Raw genomic sequence first — 16,381 nt, 5'->3', positions numbered from 1 at the left:
GGTTGTAAATATCAAAGAGAAAAAAGGAAAGGCAAGAAAACCTTGTAGCAATGGCAGTGAGATGTTGTATTGGATCTGGCTGGGATGGAGCAATTCTCACCAAAGCACCCTGTAGGGTTTAGATCTGGGATCAAAACAATGTTGGTAGCACAGGAGTGCATTTGTGTGTTAGCTGTGGCTGAACATAGGCTGTGCAGTGCCTCTCTTTGTAACTCTCCCCCAGTGAGTAATTAGGGGATGTGTGAGAGCTTGGGATAGGATGTGGAACACAGCCAAGCAGATGACTCAAACCAACCAAAGAGATAACACCATGCCACATAATATTCTCAGCATTAAATAAAAAGGGAAATAGAGGGTTTAGGGAAGGCAGTTGGGTATCAATCTGGCCATGGGAGGTAGTGATTGACACTGCTTGGTGGTTTGTTTTTTTTAACCCTCTCCTAGTTCTTCAGTTACTAGGGAAAAGAAATACCTTAATCCATATGTTTTCTTGCTTTTACTCCTTTCTTTTTCCCTATCCCACTGAAGGAGTGTTGCGATGGATAGCAGGTGAGCAGCTAACTGTGAGGCACTGAGCTGTCTACCTGGGTTAAACCACCACAGCTTTGAATTCCTTGAAGAAAATTAGCTGCAAGATGTAGTACTTAATCTGATGAAGAAGTTCTTCCCTTAAAGGCATTATCAAGTTGGTTGGATACCATTAACAATAGCACCAATAAACAATTCAGGACTGTAGGAAACCTTGCAAAGCGTCTGAAGTGCCTTAAGATTTAAAAGCAAAGCAAAACTTGAAAAGCATTTTGGATGAAAAAAAAAGCTGTAGAGAAAGCATCAGGTTTGGAAAACTGCTGCAGGTATACTTGAGGGAATACTCAGTGTCACAAAGTACATCTTAAAACAATGAAGAGATGAAAGATTTCTGAGGCTTAATGATGAGACTCAAACTGGAGAGTATAGTTACTCAAAAGAATAAACAGATATTTTTCTTTTAGTATTATATTCATACAAGTGGTAAAATTAAAGTATGTTATATGAATATTATTTGGATTTATTTCTTCCTTTAATGCACAAACTTCAAAATGAAATCTGAAATGATTCAGAGATTTCTTTGTACCAAAATAAGACTGGCAATCAGTAAGCAATTAAGCATACTTAAAACAGCTACAAAAAGCTAAAATACACTTTACGCTTCCATGAGAGTTAAAAATATTTTTCTGCAGCTTATCCTGAAACACAGATGTCTGAACCTACACTAGGTTGAGAAGATCAGATATGTGGAGTACTTGAAAGATTTGTCTTCTCTAGAACTTGCTGTAAATATGTGATATAGAATATTAAGATTGTGTGTTACTACAAAAAATGTTAGCTGAAATAGGCAACAATCATAGAAACTGGAGAACTATTGTTCTTAATGATGTTGATCCTCAAAGTAAGTTTAAATATAATTCTGTGTTTAACACTTTACCAGGAAACAGATTTTTTTGTGTGTGTGTGTGGTTTGTTGATAAACAGTAACAGAAGGTGAGGTGAGTGAAAACTTAACATTCCCTTTTCTCAGATTTTTGCATTGTCACACTCAGTGTTTATTCATTTTGGAATTGTTGAGTCATTATGGTAGTACTGGGTTTGTTTTTGGTTCAAACATGAACAGTTGTTCACTGATCGATGAATAAAATAATGCTATTCATATCAGTCATAAAGAGCTCCATCCACTTCAGCTTTCACATTACGTTTGATGTCTAGGAACTTAATTCTTTTACATAGTTTACTGGTATCATGGAGTTAACTGGTGCAGTCTGAACTGGTGCTTGTGTGTCGTGGAAGTTCTAGAATCAGGAAATAAGGAATACTGTGGTACAGTACCTTATGGAAATGTTTCTCAGTACAGTGTATTCAAAAACTTTTTGCAGACAGGATCATCACTGAAGAATCTCAGGTAATAGAAAATGTAAGAAGTCACCTGATTATGAGAAAACACAGGATGAATAATTTAAATAAGCAGCATGAACTCTAAAACTTAAGCAATAGCAGGTGCTTGTCAATCCTGATCTATCTTTATACCCTGGCACGCAGCTAAGACCTTTTGTCAATAGTTCAGGAGTTTATAGTTAATTTCTATTTAGGTGTAATTAGGCTCCATAAGACATACATTTTGAGTTTGTTCGCTCTACAGGAGAGCCATGTGATTTATAAAAACTATGGACTTTGCAAAAAAGATTTCTATTTCTTATGTTAACAGGGGTAGAAAAAAAGCCTTTTCTTTTAAAGAGTACATTTTAGCAAATAACTTCAAATCCATATATCAGTTTATTAATTTAAATTAGCCAAGATGACTTTCTGAGAGTCTTTGCAGTAAAAAGAAAAGGTAGATCAGTATTGTATCTGCAGGTACTTATGCTGGCCTAAGAAAGAGTGGGCTGTGAGGGAAGTAGATCTGCAGCCAGAACTGGCTTCTCTTGCACATTTGACAATCAAGCCTAACCTCATATTGTGTTGCTTCTAATAGAAGAGGAAGGAAAGCAATGCAGAATGAAATAATAAGTCAAGTTAAAAAGCACAAAATCAATAGTCTTTTCTTCCTAAAACAAGAGGACAACCTTGCTTAAAATGATTTTTTTTTCTCCAGTTTATTATGAGCACACAAAGCTTTCCATAGAGATCCCTCTAAAAAAAAGAAGCAGCACACTGTCTGCATTCTTTAAAGACTAGTGATGTTTGTAGGAGGTTAGCATGTTATTTTTATGTCATGCAGTGATAATTTTACTGCAAGGTGAGTTTAATATCTCTAAGACAAAAAGTAGATTCATTCTGTTGAATAAACGAGAGCAGATAAAAGCCTTAGAAGAAATTACTGGCATTAGGAAAAGCACTGTAGAAATGGGCAAGACAAAACATATAACCTGAATGATTACAGTATTTTCTTAGAATCTTTGTAACAAGAACTGTTTTTAAGATGATTCATTTTTAGTTAAGTGTTTGCCTAACTGTGAGTACAGTTAGAAGTACTTGGGGCAAAGAATGGAGATAGCAACTAACTGTGCACAGTTTGATTTAATGCATTTATTCCAAGTTGCCTGTTTGCATGCTGTAGTACTGGGGGCATAAGAAATCAATTAAATAAATAGTTATCAGATACCTTGGTAGTGAGTTCCTGTGTATTCCACTACTGAGAAAATTTGCTTATTTGACCTCAGTTTTGATGTATAGCACAGTATCATGATGAAACTTTTTCTAACATTGCCCCTTTGGCCATATTACACATTTGTGAGCTCTTTGATTTTGCATTTTCTCCAAAGCTGAACAAGCTAACATTACCAATCTAACCCTGACAAATGTTGCTTCTTCAGCACGTACCTTGTGGCTACTGATTATTAATTATATGTCTCTGAACTGTTTTTTCACTTCAGTATGAATCTTGGAAGGATAGTGGATCACTCATAGCAGAGAGCACACCAATTTGATGCCCTCTCCTTCAGCACACATTTAAAATTTAGCTTATCTTATGGAGGATGGTATTTCAGGAACAAGCTTAAGGGACTCCTCTACGTTTGCCTTCACGTAGCTATTGCTACGTGGCTATTGAGTTCTTTGAAATGAAATTCTGGACTACATTCCTGTGTCATCTTCCTCATAGAGGCTGTTTTTGAGGCAATCTTTTTGTACATCTCTTGCCTCCCTGCAGCTTACAGTAAGAGAATACAAGGGATATTTCTGTTGCAATTCACTGATAAGGTATCTTCTGATTTCACATAATTTCTCTTGTCAATCTGTCTCACCACTGTGAGAAAGACAATCTCCCAAATGTAAAAGGGAGTCCTGCACTATGAGGATACTAAAGGATGAAGGAGAATCAGCCTGATGACTGGGAGACATATCCAAAAAGATAGTTGTTGCAGAAGGAGAACATTCATATTCTTACAGCTGAAGGTACGTATTTACTGTCCTGAATTGAACCTTAAAAAATAGTTGTAAGGAAAGGTTAAAAAATAGGTATTGAAAAATATTAAAAAATCATTTCCCTCAGAGCAATCTATGCTTCCTGTCTCAGTAACAGGAAAAAACACCTATGCTTTGGAAAGATTCTTCCTGAGTCACTGTAATCAGTTACTGCCATAGGCTTGTTTAGGGTAAGCATTTTCAGCTGTAAATTTAGCCCATCCTATCAATGTGGTTAGCAACTGTAACCTGAAGATCCAGTCTGAAAGTGAGAGAACTGTTTTATTCAAGGAAACTTATAGGTGGTGAGTTCTGTCACTTCAATGCATTTTCGATGGGTAAAAGACAGGCTTTATCTATAACCAGAACAGAAGATAAGAGGTGAGGGGTGGTTTTCTTTGTTTTGATTTGTTTTTTCTTCTCTTTTCTACTATGTATTTTTTCTTTTTTTTTAATTGTAAACTAATGCCTTTTGAAACTCCTAGCCTCTTTAAATTTAAGCAGCTTTTTCAAAAGCATAATATACTGCAAGTATCTTCAACATTTCTTGTTGTTCCTGTTGTATTTATAGCTGTAAATTCCTCACGAATCTTTATAGTAAAAAGTAGAAATATCCACTTCATTTTTAACATATGTTGGTAATTTACTTCTTAGTCACTTTAAAAACACTGGTATAACTGATATAGGGCATCATAAATGTTTTTAAGCTAAGCTGCGTCTTCTAAGATGCTTGAAAGGGAAAGGTATAGACCAATATAATAGCTAATTCATATTTTAAAGTTGCCTTCCTAATAAAAAGAGAACCTTTTAAAAGATACTTAGGACATTTTTGACTAATTCTTTTGAGGAGAAAAATGCTCTCCGAGGGTTAGTCAAGCTCTGCAAAACTACAAAATAATAAAAAGTTTTTATCTGATAAAATAAAAACCATTTATCCAAGCCTCTTATGAAAGGCTAGAGAGTGGGTATTGATGTTTCTGATAGATGAAATGTTCCCAAACCAGCTCATCCTAATATGACTCATCAAGAGTGAGGCTTTATACAAACAAAAAGTTCCCTCAAGATTTAAACTTTCAACTGGATGATTAACTGATAAATCTAAAAATCCAGATTCTCAATTGAGATTGACTCCATACAGTCAAGTTAATGAAGCAACTGTTTCCTTAGGTGACTTGGAACATTACACTAGCATTTTGACAAAAATGCATTGGTGAAAGCAGTGATGCCTTTTCCATTATTCATTTAAACATTTTCACTAGTACTTGTTTTTTAGGAACTGCAGAGAAAAAGAAGCATACCCCTGCTTGGAGAATTAAAAGATGGTATTCAAGAGAGCCATACTCAAAACAGTGAATTCACTTGTCTCATTAGTGTTATTCAAATCCTTCTGTCTTTCCTATTTTTATCCACATTGGCTACAAAGTCTTGACAAAATGCTTAGATACCCAGATGGATGTTAATATGCTCAGTGAGATCAAGTATGTGAACAGCTGGCATTTTTTGTTTTGTTTTGGTTTTTTTTGTTTGATGCTTTTCATATCTTAAAGATATCAAAAGGTTATCTCTAGTAGTATTACAGGCTGGCAAGTTATCTAAGTTTGAGATCAAGGTCTTAGTGAAGAACATTTTGACCTTTCTATGTTTAAAAAAAAAGAAAAAAAGAAAAATGGATTGTGTTGATTAAGTTTCCTGTATTCAGAAAGAAGAGGTGATGCATAAAATCAATGTATCATTCCTAAATGAAGACTAAGTTAAATATAATTTTTATATATTAAGATATTGTTAGAAGGGAGGTTCATAGGTGTCCACAGCTTCTCTTGGCAGCCTGTGCCAGGGCCTCACTGCCCTCTGAGTGAATAATTTCTTCCTAAGAACTAACCTAGATCTCCCTTCTGTTAGTTTAAAGCCATTTTCCCTTGTTCTATCACTATCAGAGCATGTAAAATGTCACTCTCCTTCCACCTGTAAGCTCCCTTTATGTACTGGAAGGCTTCAATGAAATCTCTCCAGTCTTCTCTTGCCCAAGTTAAACAAGCCAATTCTCTCAGTTTGTCTTTGTAGGAGAGGTCCTCCAGTCCTCTGATCATCTTCATGATCATCATCTTAAATATAAATTACATCAAAATCTAAGCTTGCTTTGAAGTTTTTCAGATAAACTGTAGATTTCAAATTCATTTAAGATGGCAGGCAAAGTAGTCGTTGATCACAATTAAGGTATTTTTAGTATGCTCATATTTAGTATCTATGGCTTCTTTGAGAGTATTGCAGTTCTGATTGTGTCACTGTGGGAATCTACATGCAAAGCCAAATTAGTAAAAACCATACATGCTAGTCAAAGAACTAGTATGGCCTGTCACATTTGAGCTGTCTTTAAAATATTTTCTTCAATGAAGTCAGGAAAAGTGGGGGATAAATTTGTGTTATTCGACTTGAAGTAATCACAAATGTAAGACATAGAGCTACCCTGTTTGTTCCGATCCTCATCATGACAGTGCTTTAGTGAATGAAGAAAAATGGAAATTCTTTAATAGAGATGTATTCGGGAGAGAGGAATGTGCAGTATTAGGAGTATATGTGTTTGCCTGATGTTTTAGACCTTTCGACCTAAATATCCCCTAACTGAGCCAGAATGTTGAGTGAAGAATGAACCTCTGAATGTACAGCCAGGAGCATATTTAAATAGGATTACCTGTGAAAAACTTTCATTTCAGCATGCTTTGTGATAGGGAAGGGTAGCTTCCCCATCAATGTTTCACCTGCATTTGGGCTTTTAACAATTAAGGTGCTAAAGCACTTACCAGGGAATGGCCAGTATGCTCCTAATTTACAGTCTGCCTTGTTTTCTTGTGATTTTTTTTTTTTCTGTCCATAATCTCAGACATTATCAAATTCAAACAAATACAGAAGGATAGAAGGAGAACAAGGAATGCCTACTAAATAAGGTCTATCATAACTCATAACAAGGTTATAATGTGCAGAACTGTTACCATATACTGCAATGGTCATTGCAGCTGCTTAGAGATCAGTATAAGACAGAAAAGTAGATATATTTTTGTACAGCAGGTAGGGATTTTTTTTTTGAATTTATTGCCACGGAAGGCTGGGTTGACAGACAGCATAAGCAGATTCAGCAAGAAGTTAAACAAATTCATCGGCAACAGTCTAAATACTGCATAGATACTAAAGAGTGCAAGAGATGCACCATCCAGCACCCCTGATGGGGTGATTGCTGATGCCAGAGGAGCACAGAGGGAATGGGCTACTGGCAGTCACCACACTCCCTTGCTTTCCCTAGGCAGCCACTCCAGTTGTTGCTGTCAGTAGCAGCACACTGGCCTGGGTGCTTGAGCATGTCTCATCTTCTTAACTCACTTCTGCCTGACTAATGAATTGTTTAGACCAGAGTGTCTCAAAGCTTCCCAGCAGCAAAGGCAAGATTTAATTTCATGGCTGTGACAGCATTTCTGCTTTAGGCACCATCCTCCTGGAGAGTGGTGAGATGGAGTGAGGGCTGTGCCCAGCCACCGTGATGTGCTGACCATGGGCTGGCTGCCCAGGGATGGCTCTGCTGCTGAGCCAAAGGGGCTGGTTCTGTTAATTAACAGCTTCCCCACCACTGCCAGTGTATGTACATCTGCTGCTCTAACTACTCTGTGTAGGACTGCAATTGGTACGTTAAGATGTAACAAAGCTCTCTGAATAATTTAGATCTAAGGCTCCTTTTCCTATTATTTGTTATCCTATGGGTTTTACCCTAGGACATGCAATCCAAGTTCAATTTAAATTCTAAGTTTCTTATATTTCCACTGCACAGAAGTTGCTTTAACATGCCACTTATGGAGGTGATGGCTTGCATTATAGCAGAAAAATTCCAGAATTTCCACTCTTGGGATTACAGATTCACAGTAGAGTGGTACATGGGGAACAGTGAGGAGTTTTCTTCAAAAAATTGAACACATCCACCTTAATAAATCAAAGCAAATCACATTGTAATTATGTGGGACAATTCTGCAACATTGTGGACATCTAGATTCCTTGCTAGTGTTAAGCACAAAGGAGGCATGTATTTTGAGTGTATGTGTATTTAGACACAGTGCTTGAAAGAACATTAGGAAGAGTACTATGACAAATTTACAGTTAGGGATAGATAAGGCACTTTACAGCAAGTTTCTTAATCTTCAGTTTAAAATTCTATGAATGTTGTGATATTCCCTGGCTAGGGAAGTGTTTGTCCCTCTGTACTTCTCACTGGTGAGACCATTCCTTTTCAAGAGACATAGAAGGTAGAGTATTCCTACCAAATAGAAAGTAAAGAAAATAAAAAATAAGATAGATAGCAGCAAATTACCTTCAGAAAACATCACTTTGTTTATACGTTGTATTATTTAAAATATACTTATTTTAACTGGTGTCATTAGAACTATTGTTCTGTGTGTAAGGCCACATTTTAAGAAAATATCTCTGCTTAGATATTTAAGTTTTTAACACTCATATTTAATAAATAAATAAGCAAATTAAGTATTTCTTCGGTAATACTAGCAGCTAACTAGGCATTTGCTGACTTTATGAAAGACTTTTATATTTTATTTTATTATTTAGTCATAAAATTGAATACTTTCATAAGGCAAATATTGTGTTAGATTCTGCTACCATATATATTGCAAGTCTAGAACTGCAGTTGACTGCAACTGCTTGGAAGATCTAGGGGAATCTATAAGTATGATCGGTTCTCTTCTCTATTGTGTCCTTAACTTGGCTGGGGGTTATCAGTGCTTTGCCTCTGGTCTGATTTGGGGTGACCAGTTACAAGAGGAAAGTTTTCACTGAAAGGAAATGCAGGATTTTAATTCAAATCTTACATTGCTTGTGATAATGCTTGTAACAAGCAATTATGCAATGGAAGGATGCAGGATGGGTGAAGAAAGGGACGGGATTTGTCCAAGTACAGCAACAGAAACAAATTTAGATTGTATGTAAGATGTGCTACTTTGTGACTGATATGCCTGCTTCAGGAAAAACACCCAGTACATTCAAGTACACTCGTAATGTGAATAGCCTAAATAATTTAAGAATCCATTTGCAAACCACTTATATCTACCTCAGCCTGCTCACAGGATTTCTGATGCCTGTCAGCTGCACAGGACCACACTGCTCATCACACAGAAACGTTGCTGATCAAATGTCTTGCTGAACTGTGTGCCCTGAAACCTCACAAGTTCTTTTTTAAAAAATTGCTATTTTTTTATTTATTGAGGGAATTTTCCAATACTGTTCTGTTTCCCTTTTTGTTCCTCTTCCTTTCCTGCCTGTTCCTTCCCTTTGTTTAGTAGTTTCCATCTAGTGGGTGGGTTGTAATAAGTTCTCATTATATCCAGTAACTCAAATTGTAATTTCTTTAGTAGCAGGGTATTAGCCATTAGTCATGTTTCCAATATGTGTTGTATATATACACACTTCATGTATCTGAATGAAAGTCTCACCTTGGATCCAACAGGCCAGAACCAGTATTGTGGACAAAGGATGGTGGAGAACTACCAGATCCAGAGCGAATGGTTGTCAACGGCAGAGTCCTCAGCATCAGTTTCCTAAACAAAACAGACAATGGCACATATCGATGTGAAGCAAAAAACCCAATTGGCCGAAACAGCACAGAATATGTTCTGATAGTACATGGTAAGTGCATTCTCTTTAGTTCTTTGGTGCATGTTAGACATTTGTAGCATTTGAGGAAAATTGGTTGCTTATGATCATTAACGCAAGAATAGCAGGAAAAAGCTAAAAGTGTAATTGCATTTTTATTGATGTTATCCTCTAGTTGTAGTGTGTGTGTCTATTTCCTTCCACCGGATGCCTCTCTTTGTAAAGTTTAAACAAAATATATTCATCAGTGTAAGCATCTGTAAAAATATTTTGCAGTATGTTGGGTACTGTTATATAAAAACTTGCCTCACGCATAATGTATAGCTAAGGTGGTTACAGAAGTACATATGAAGGGAAAATTGGAAATACAAGGCAAAATGCACAAGTTACAGCTTGCTACTGCTTATCCATGTTAGCTGATCATCAGCATCTGACTTATTTTTATAATCAATCCTCAAAAATATGTTCTGTACTAAATTCACAATCTGTCGTCCAATGAAACTCTTAAATCAGAAGGCTCCCATTAAATTGTAATTTATTTATTTTCATTGTTTAATTAGGCAATGGTATGTGTCATGTTAAAAACCAGCAGGCTTTTATATTAATCATGAAATTGTTTGATATAACTCAGATATAGGAGAAACTATAATAAAATGTTAGTATTTAAGTTTAGTATGGCTTTACAGTGCAAATCTAGCAGTCTCAAAGTATAAAGTTTGTCTTATCACGGATATATACGTACTAATTCCTAGAAAATGTTTGAATTTTAACTTAAATGAATAAAGAGGTGAAAGCTCCACTATACTTTACCACGGTACTGTTTTCCCCTATTTCTTACATGAAAACAACTTTTTTATAACTATGAGAAAAATGAAGCAAAACAATCTAACGCAGATTGTAGTCTGAAAATAGGAATGGAAACTATGTAAGCTTTATTCAGCTCATAATGACCTTGGGTGTAAGAAATATATGTTTCTTAGAGTTTGCAAGCTCTCAAAAATATTTTTTTTACTGCAGACTTAATCTAACTACTGGTATTTGGCATAAAAGTTATAATAAATGCTACTTTCAGCTTTCAGTAATGAGCTACTTCCTTATGGCTGTTGATGAAATGTTATTTGTCAAAAGAACTCCTTAGATTACTTTTCATTTCTCTTAAGTTCAGTATTAGTTTATGTAACATTAATGACAGAAGTAAGGAGGAGGTCTTTACATGAGGAGCACAGAGCCCGTACTGCTGTGTGAGTATTTCTCTATTAAAGACAAACAGAAAAACTAAACCCCCCTAATCTCTACTTTCACTGAGTACTGGAAAAAAAAAATTCTTTTGCATTCCAGATGTTGTGATATATTGGTTTTTGGCTGCATTCACAAAGTGCGCTGCCTTGAATAAAGTAATGTCTTCCTTGCTTACCAAATAACAGAAATTTCTATCATTTGTGTTTTGTACTCTATTTATATGATAATTTTTGAAAACATAGTGTTTGGCAATAGTAAATTTTTCATAAGTGCTGACTTTGCAATATACGCTAATCAAGGACTATTTCACAATCCCCTATGTTTCTTTCATGTAGTGGTATGCCCCCTGTTGATCTCATTATCTTGCAACAATTTCATGGCAATCTGTAAAGTTATTCATTATGAGGAAGGCATTCTGTTGTATGGCAACACATTAGGCATGTCATCAGGTTTAGCTTGAACACTGCTGACCTTTTCTGTTATGAGTACTGTCGTTTTCCTAATTGCATTTCTTCAATTCTGGTGTTAAAACTGCAGAAGATAAATGTCAGGTGCTTCCTAGATTACTGTAACAATGAAAGTAGCGTGACAGAGTATGTATTGGTGTTTAGTGCTTAACAACTTACTGCATTTCTGAGTTTTTATGTTCGTTTTAAACACAGAAGAGACTGACATAATTATTTTATGAATTGTACCACAATTGGTTGTATAGATCAATTTAGACTGTCTTATCCTTTCTTTAGTTCATTGGATTTCTGAATGTCCCTAGTGGAACCTAATCCTCTCAAAGCAATTCATTATTATCATTCTTGCTGTCTCTCCTTCTCTCTTTTTTCTGCCAGCAAAACTGTTTTTTTAGCATTCTCTGAGATGCTTTTTTTTTTTAATAGAGGATGTATTTTCTCTGTATCTTCCAAAATATATCCTGGAGCATCCTTTGATTTGCCATCACTTCCCCTGTGCCTGACTTATAACTTATCGGATCTGCTCCTTCTGATACAGCTGATGTATCATATGAACATGCCTTCCTACCTTGAGTCTTTGGTATCTAATACAGGTACATGCCAGACATAAGGGGAGGGATATTTGTAAAAATGTGGGAAAGGAGGGGGAAGAAATCTGTATGTGGAGAAAATCTCTCTTCTTTCATGTTGCAAGTCAAGGAAGTAAGGTCTAGGAAAAAGAGACCTAGCCCACTGCCCTTCATGAAACCTCTGGAAGTCCAATGCCACAGTGTTAAACAGCTAACAGATTTTCTAGTATAATCTTCAGCACAGAGAAGGTACAGTGATGGAGAGAGAGAATGATAATCACTTGCCCAAGTTTAGGGAGGTACTGTCGCTGTTTCACTTTTTCCAGGCAAGCTGGTGTGAGAAGGCAAGGGACATCAATGACTCTACAGGATCAGAGGAGTGTAATCTGATTAATAACTTTTTTACCATTCAAATTGTGATTCCATCTACATTTTTTCCACTTCTCCAGCTTTTCTTTCTTCTGTTCATTAGGGGTTCAAAAGTTTCATATGGCTTCTATTTCTTTTTTCCCCAATTTATATCCTCTCAGTGAGACTCTGTCTACTAATTCCCGCAATTCCTGAAGTTATCTTCCTAACTCAGAACAGATTTAGACAGCTCTAGTGTGGATAGAAGCTTACCTAAAAATGAAAGATGTCATTTATCATAATTAGAGATAAAGAGTAAGGAAAATTTATATATATAAAGAAAAGTGTTTCATGCCTTTGCCAACCTAGTCAAAATATTGTAGAGAAAAGTATTATTTCCACTGTAAATGACAATGATGTAATAGTATTTTGATGTTAAATGATGGCAGTGGAAATCCATATTCCTATAAGCAGATAAATGGCAATGTATAATATAAATACCATCTGATAACATAAGAATCTTTTTTAGATTTGTATTGTAATTAAAGAAATCAAAGAAAACAAATGTATTTAAATCAGGTAAAAGGCATTGACTATTGAGCACACTCATGCTGCCTTGCTGAATCAACACAGCTGCTACTTTCATTTTTCTTCAGTTATTAATAGTGTCAAGAAAACATTTCTTGAAGGGGGAAGGTGGACACAAATTCAGAGTTTATAGGCAGCAGTGCAAAGGCAAGATGTAGTATGTTAAAACATTTCTCTCTTGCAGTAGCAAAGTCACATGCTTTAATGCCTGTAGCTGTTGTCATTTTTGTATTCTAATTGGTAAGCTTAGTGCTTTAGAAGTGTGCGTTCTGGTTAGATATATTACATCCTTCCCTTGGTAATAGGCTGCTGGCAATTTTCACTCTTTTCTAATTTATTAAGATTTTTTTTACCTTTGTCCAAATACTAATCATTAATCATCAGTAAACAGAGCTAGCTCTGAAACTCATGGTGCTCAGCTCAAAAACATAGATTCTACTGGCAAAGCTTAGGTAATATGTGCAGTGATATAGATAGAGTTGAGAGAGGATGTGGTCCCTCACACTCAAACTAAAGAAACAGCTGCTGTGTATGTAACTCGTGACCTCTGGATGTCACTATTGAAAGCCTAGTTCAGCACCGTAGTGAGTAGGTGACAGAAGTCCACATCACTGAGAGATATTCTCAATGGGAGGGGCAGCTTTTGAGAACTGAGACCTTTCAAGCTGAGAGATGTTTGAAATGAGCTACCAGGGTGAAATGTCCTGATTTACTAATTTAAAGCCATGTAGTCCATTAAGATAAATACTAAGAGCAATATTGTGGCATACATCAGTGGTCTACCAACGAAATATAGTAACTGACAAGAATAAGCTGCTGTGGATTGTCAGTTATAAAGTAGAAAAAGATTGAGCCAGGAACTCAATATTTCTGCTGAATGAGAAGTGGCTTAGCATATTCCCTTGACTTCAGACTCTAAATTTTATTTATTTTTTTGTGGACAAAATATTTTTCTGCAAATAAAGGCGACTGAGTTATATCCTTGTTAATATTTTGAAACATAATTTCAAACATAAAATCTCCTACAATATGCTGAACTAAAAATTCCCCTCTACCTCTCTTCTGGACTGTGATTATTTATCCTCCATGTGCATGTCCAGTCCCATTTCAAAACATTTATCTTAGCTTTTTACAGTAACCTATGGCAACAAGTTTCTGAATTGAATTATGGCTTTTGAGGGAAGTGCTCTCTTTTGTTTGTTTAAACCTGTTGGCTGAGCTCTTCATTTCTTAACTTTCCAATCTACTTGGCATCTTTTGCTGTTTGTGCTGTAAGTATTGGAAATGTTACTGTTATGGCTGATCATGTTTGCATTCTGATGGTGTTTTCTCATCTCTCTTACCATCACCTCCTTTCCTTCCTTCAAATCCAGTACACTTCCAGTTATAAAGTATGAGGCCACCAATAATTACAGCACTTTGAACTTCTTTTCCTATGCAAGTTTCTTTTCAGATTAGTAAAAACTGTGGAATCCAAAACACATCTGAAATCAAACTCCAATACATCTATCTGCTCTAAACTCCTTTATATTTTGCCCACTATCATATTTATTAAAATTTATTTCTGTTTTGAAGTTCTCATAGAAGCCCCTCCCTTTATTTACATAACTCAGTTGTGCACACCTCTCACTCTGGAAGTAAACACTGAGTCTGAAGTAATTTGGAATATGTCTGAGAAGGTATGACTTTTTTTCCTTTTCTTTGAAAACTGAAGATGTCAGGCCATAGATCTCCTGGTTTGCAAATATTTTCACTACAAGCCTCTGATAAATCTTGTAGACTGTTTTTGGACACCTTTTTCTCATAAACATGTTTCAAAAAATTAAAAAATTAAATTCAGTGCATAGTAGAGAGAGGTGGGCAGGACAGAAATGAATGGGAGACATCCATATGGAGCAGCAGGCTCAAAATTAAATTAGTTGTTCTCCATTTTGGTGTCAAGATTATAGATACTGAGGTGGCTGGACACTTTCTAAAGTTGCTTTCTTTATGGCTCCTGAGATGAAACATCTCACTTACAGAAACATTTCAGTGAAGAGACTTTCCTTGCCTGTGGGAAAATCCTACCCTTTGACTGAACAAAGCTTGTGCTTCTGAAAAGAGAATTGAGCAGACTTGTGATGTAATGGAGCAATAATAGCCTGTAAAGCTACAATAGAGAGTGTTTTTACTAAAAACTAACTTTACTCCCACAGCAATCAAGGCATATCAAGAAAATGAGTCTCGAAAGACCACTTAAGACTTCATTTGAAATTCTGTGCATGCGAATATCTATACTTTTTAGTTTTGAGATTTTTTTATGTGTTTGAATGAAAAGAAAGTGGGTGTCTCAGTTCTGAGTCCTTAAAACAGAGGTGAAAAGAACAGTCTTTCCTATTTTCATCTTTTAAAAAGTAAAAATAAAGACAACTCACTGGCAGAGGAATTTGAGCTTTCATAGGAAAAATAAACAAAGGGATGCTCTTGAAGACTTCTTCCATCTCGAAAATAAGCGTTGATAGTCCCACATTAGCCTTCCTTTTCCCCCAAACTGTCTTTAGTTTTTCTCAGTTTTTGTGGAAAAAGCTGAGGCTAGAGAAATTAGACTGCATTCTGGCAATTCTGAGAAACTAACTTGATAAGAATCCTCTGCTAAAGGTAGCAGCACTGAGGTAATTTTATTCATGTGATATTCTGCAAAGTGTAGCCCTTCAAATTATGTTAAACTACTTTGATTTTTGCATGTACATCAACATTCTAAAGTGAAAGCGTCATATTGAGTCAGCATTGCAATGTTAAAATTAACTTCTCCAAACTTCTTTCAGCACTGAGCAGTGCTGAAACGAGTGGCTTGGATCTATAAGAATGGTTTGTTTGAATGCTGCACAATCAGATGAATTAAGAAATCTTTGTGTAATGTAGGTTTTATTATTGGACTTAAGAAGCATAATGTTTATTTGATGTTTTTAGGTATGAAAAGTGTGTCAAGAAACTCATGGTGGAAATGTTGGCTTAATTTTATGGATGAATTGGCCAGCTATTATCCCTGAACACTCACAAGGCAGCTACTTTGAAATTGCTTTTTGTTGATAAATTCTTGCACAGTAGGGTCTATAGTTGAGCTGTGTGAACTGATATTTCTTCATTTATAGTGACTTCAGAAAAATAAGATACAATTTTTCTTTTCTTTCAGATAAGCTCAAAATTATTTTGTAAAGGTCAATAAAATAACATTCCAAACCACAGTAATGCATTTGGAGAATGTGTTTAACACTTCTACGGTTTTACATTAAAATACTGGTTTTGATTAAATAAAAGTTTTAAAATAGTAATTTTTTGTTAGATAATTTGATTTCTTTTTAAAATGGAAAACTTACAGAAATTGCTGAATCCAAAGTATTTCACTTTACGTAAAGCGAATTTGTCCTGCTTTTTTTTTTCCCTTATGGAGGTAGCTTTCTTCAGCACTGACTAAATTAAAACACATATAGCTCCTATTTGAATAGAAGTTATCAATGTGCTTATTTAATAAACTGTAGGTTTGGATCATGTCTTTAATACACAGTACCTGAAGAAATGTAATTTTCTATGTACATGTATAATTGGCTAATGTGATAG

General features: G+C 35.6%; 1 protein-coding gene across 4 annotated transcripts in view; it reads left to right on the top strand.

The window, feature by feature from the left end:
• Positions 1-16,381, top strand: part of CADM2 (cell adhesion molecule 2) — a 627,326-nt gene that overhangs the window by 552,535 nt on the left and 58,410 nt on the right. For all 4 annotated transcript variants that reach the window (XM_090120991.1, XM_090120994.1, XM_031612686.2 and 1 more), the window contains one exon: positions 9,431-9,609. In XM_090120991.1, the coding sequence (XP_089977117.1) occupies positions 9,431-9,609 (179 nt within the window). The remainder of the gene's footprint in view (positions 1-9,430; positions 9,610-16,381) is intronic.

Source organism: Phasianus colchicus, chromosome 1 (genome assembly GCF_987193195.1).
Source record: "Phasianus colchicus chromosome 1, bPhaCol1.hap1.1, whole genome shotgun sequence".
Lineage (NCBI taxonomy): Eukaryota > Metazoa > Chordata > Aves > Galliformes > Phasianidae > Phasianus > Phasianus colchicus.
The sequence above is the reverse complement of the archived record's forward strand: the minus strand, read 5'-3'. Positions and strand labels throughout refer to the sequence as shown.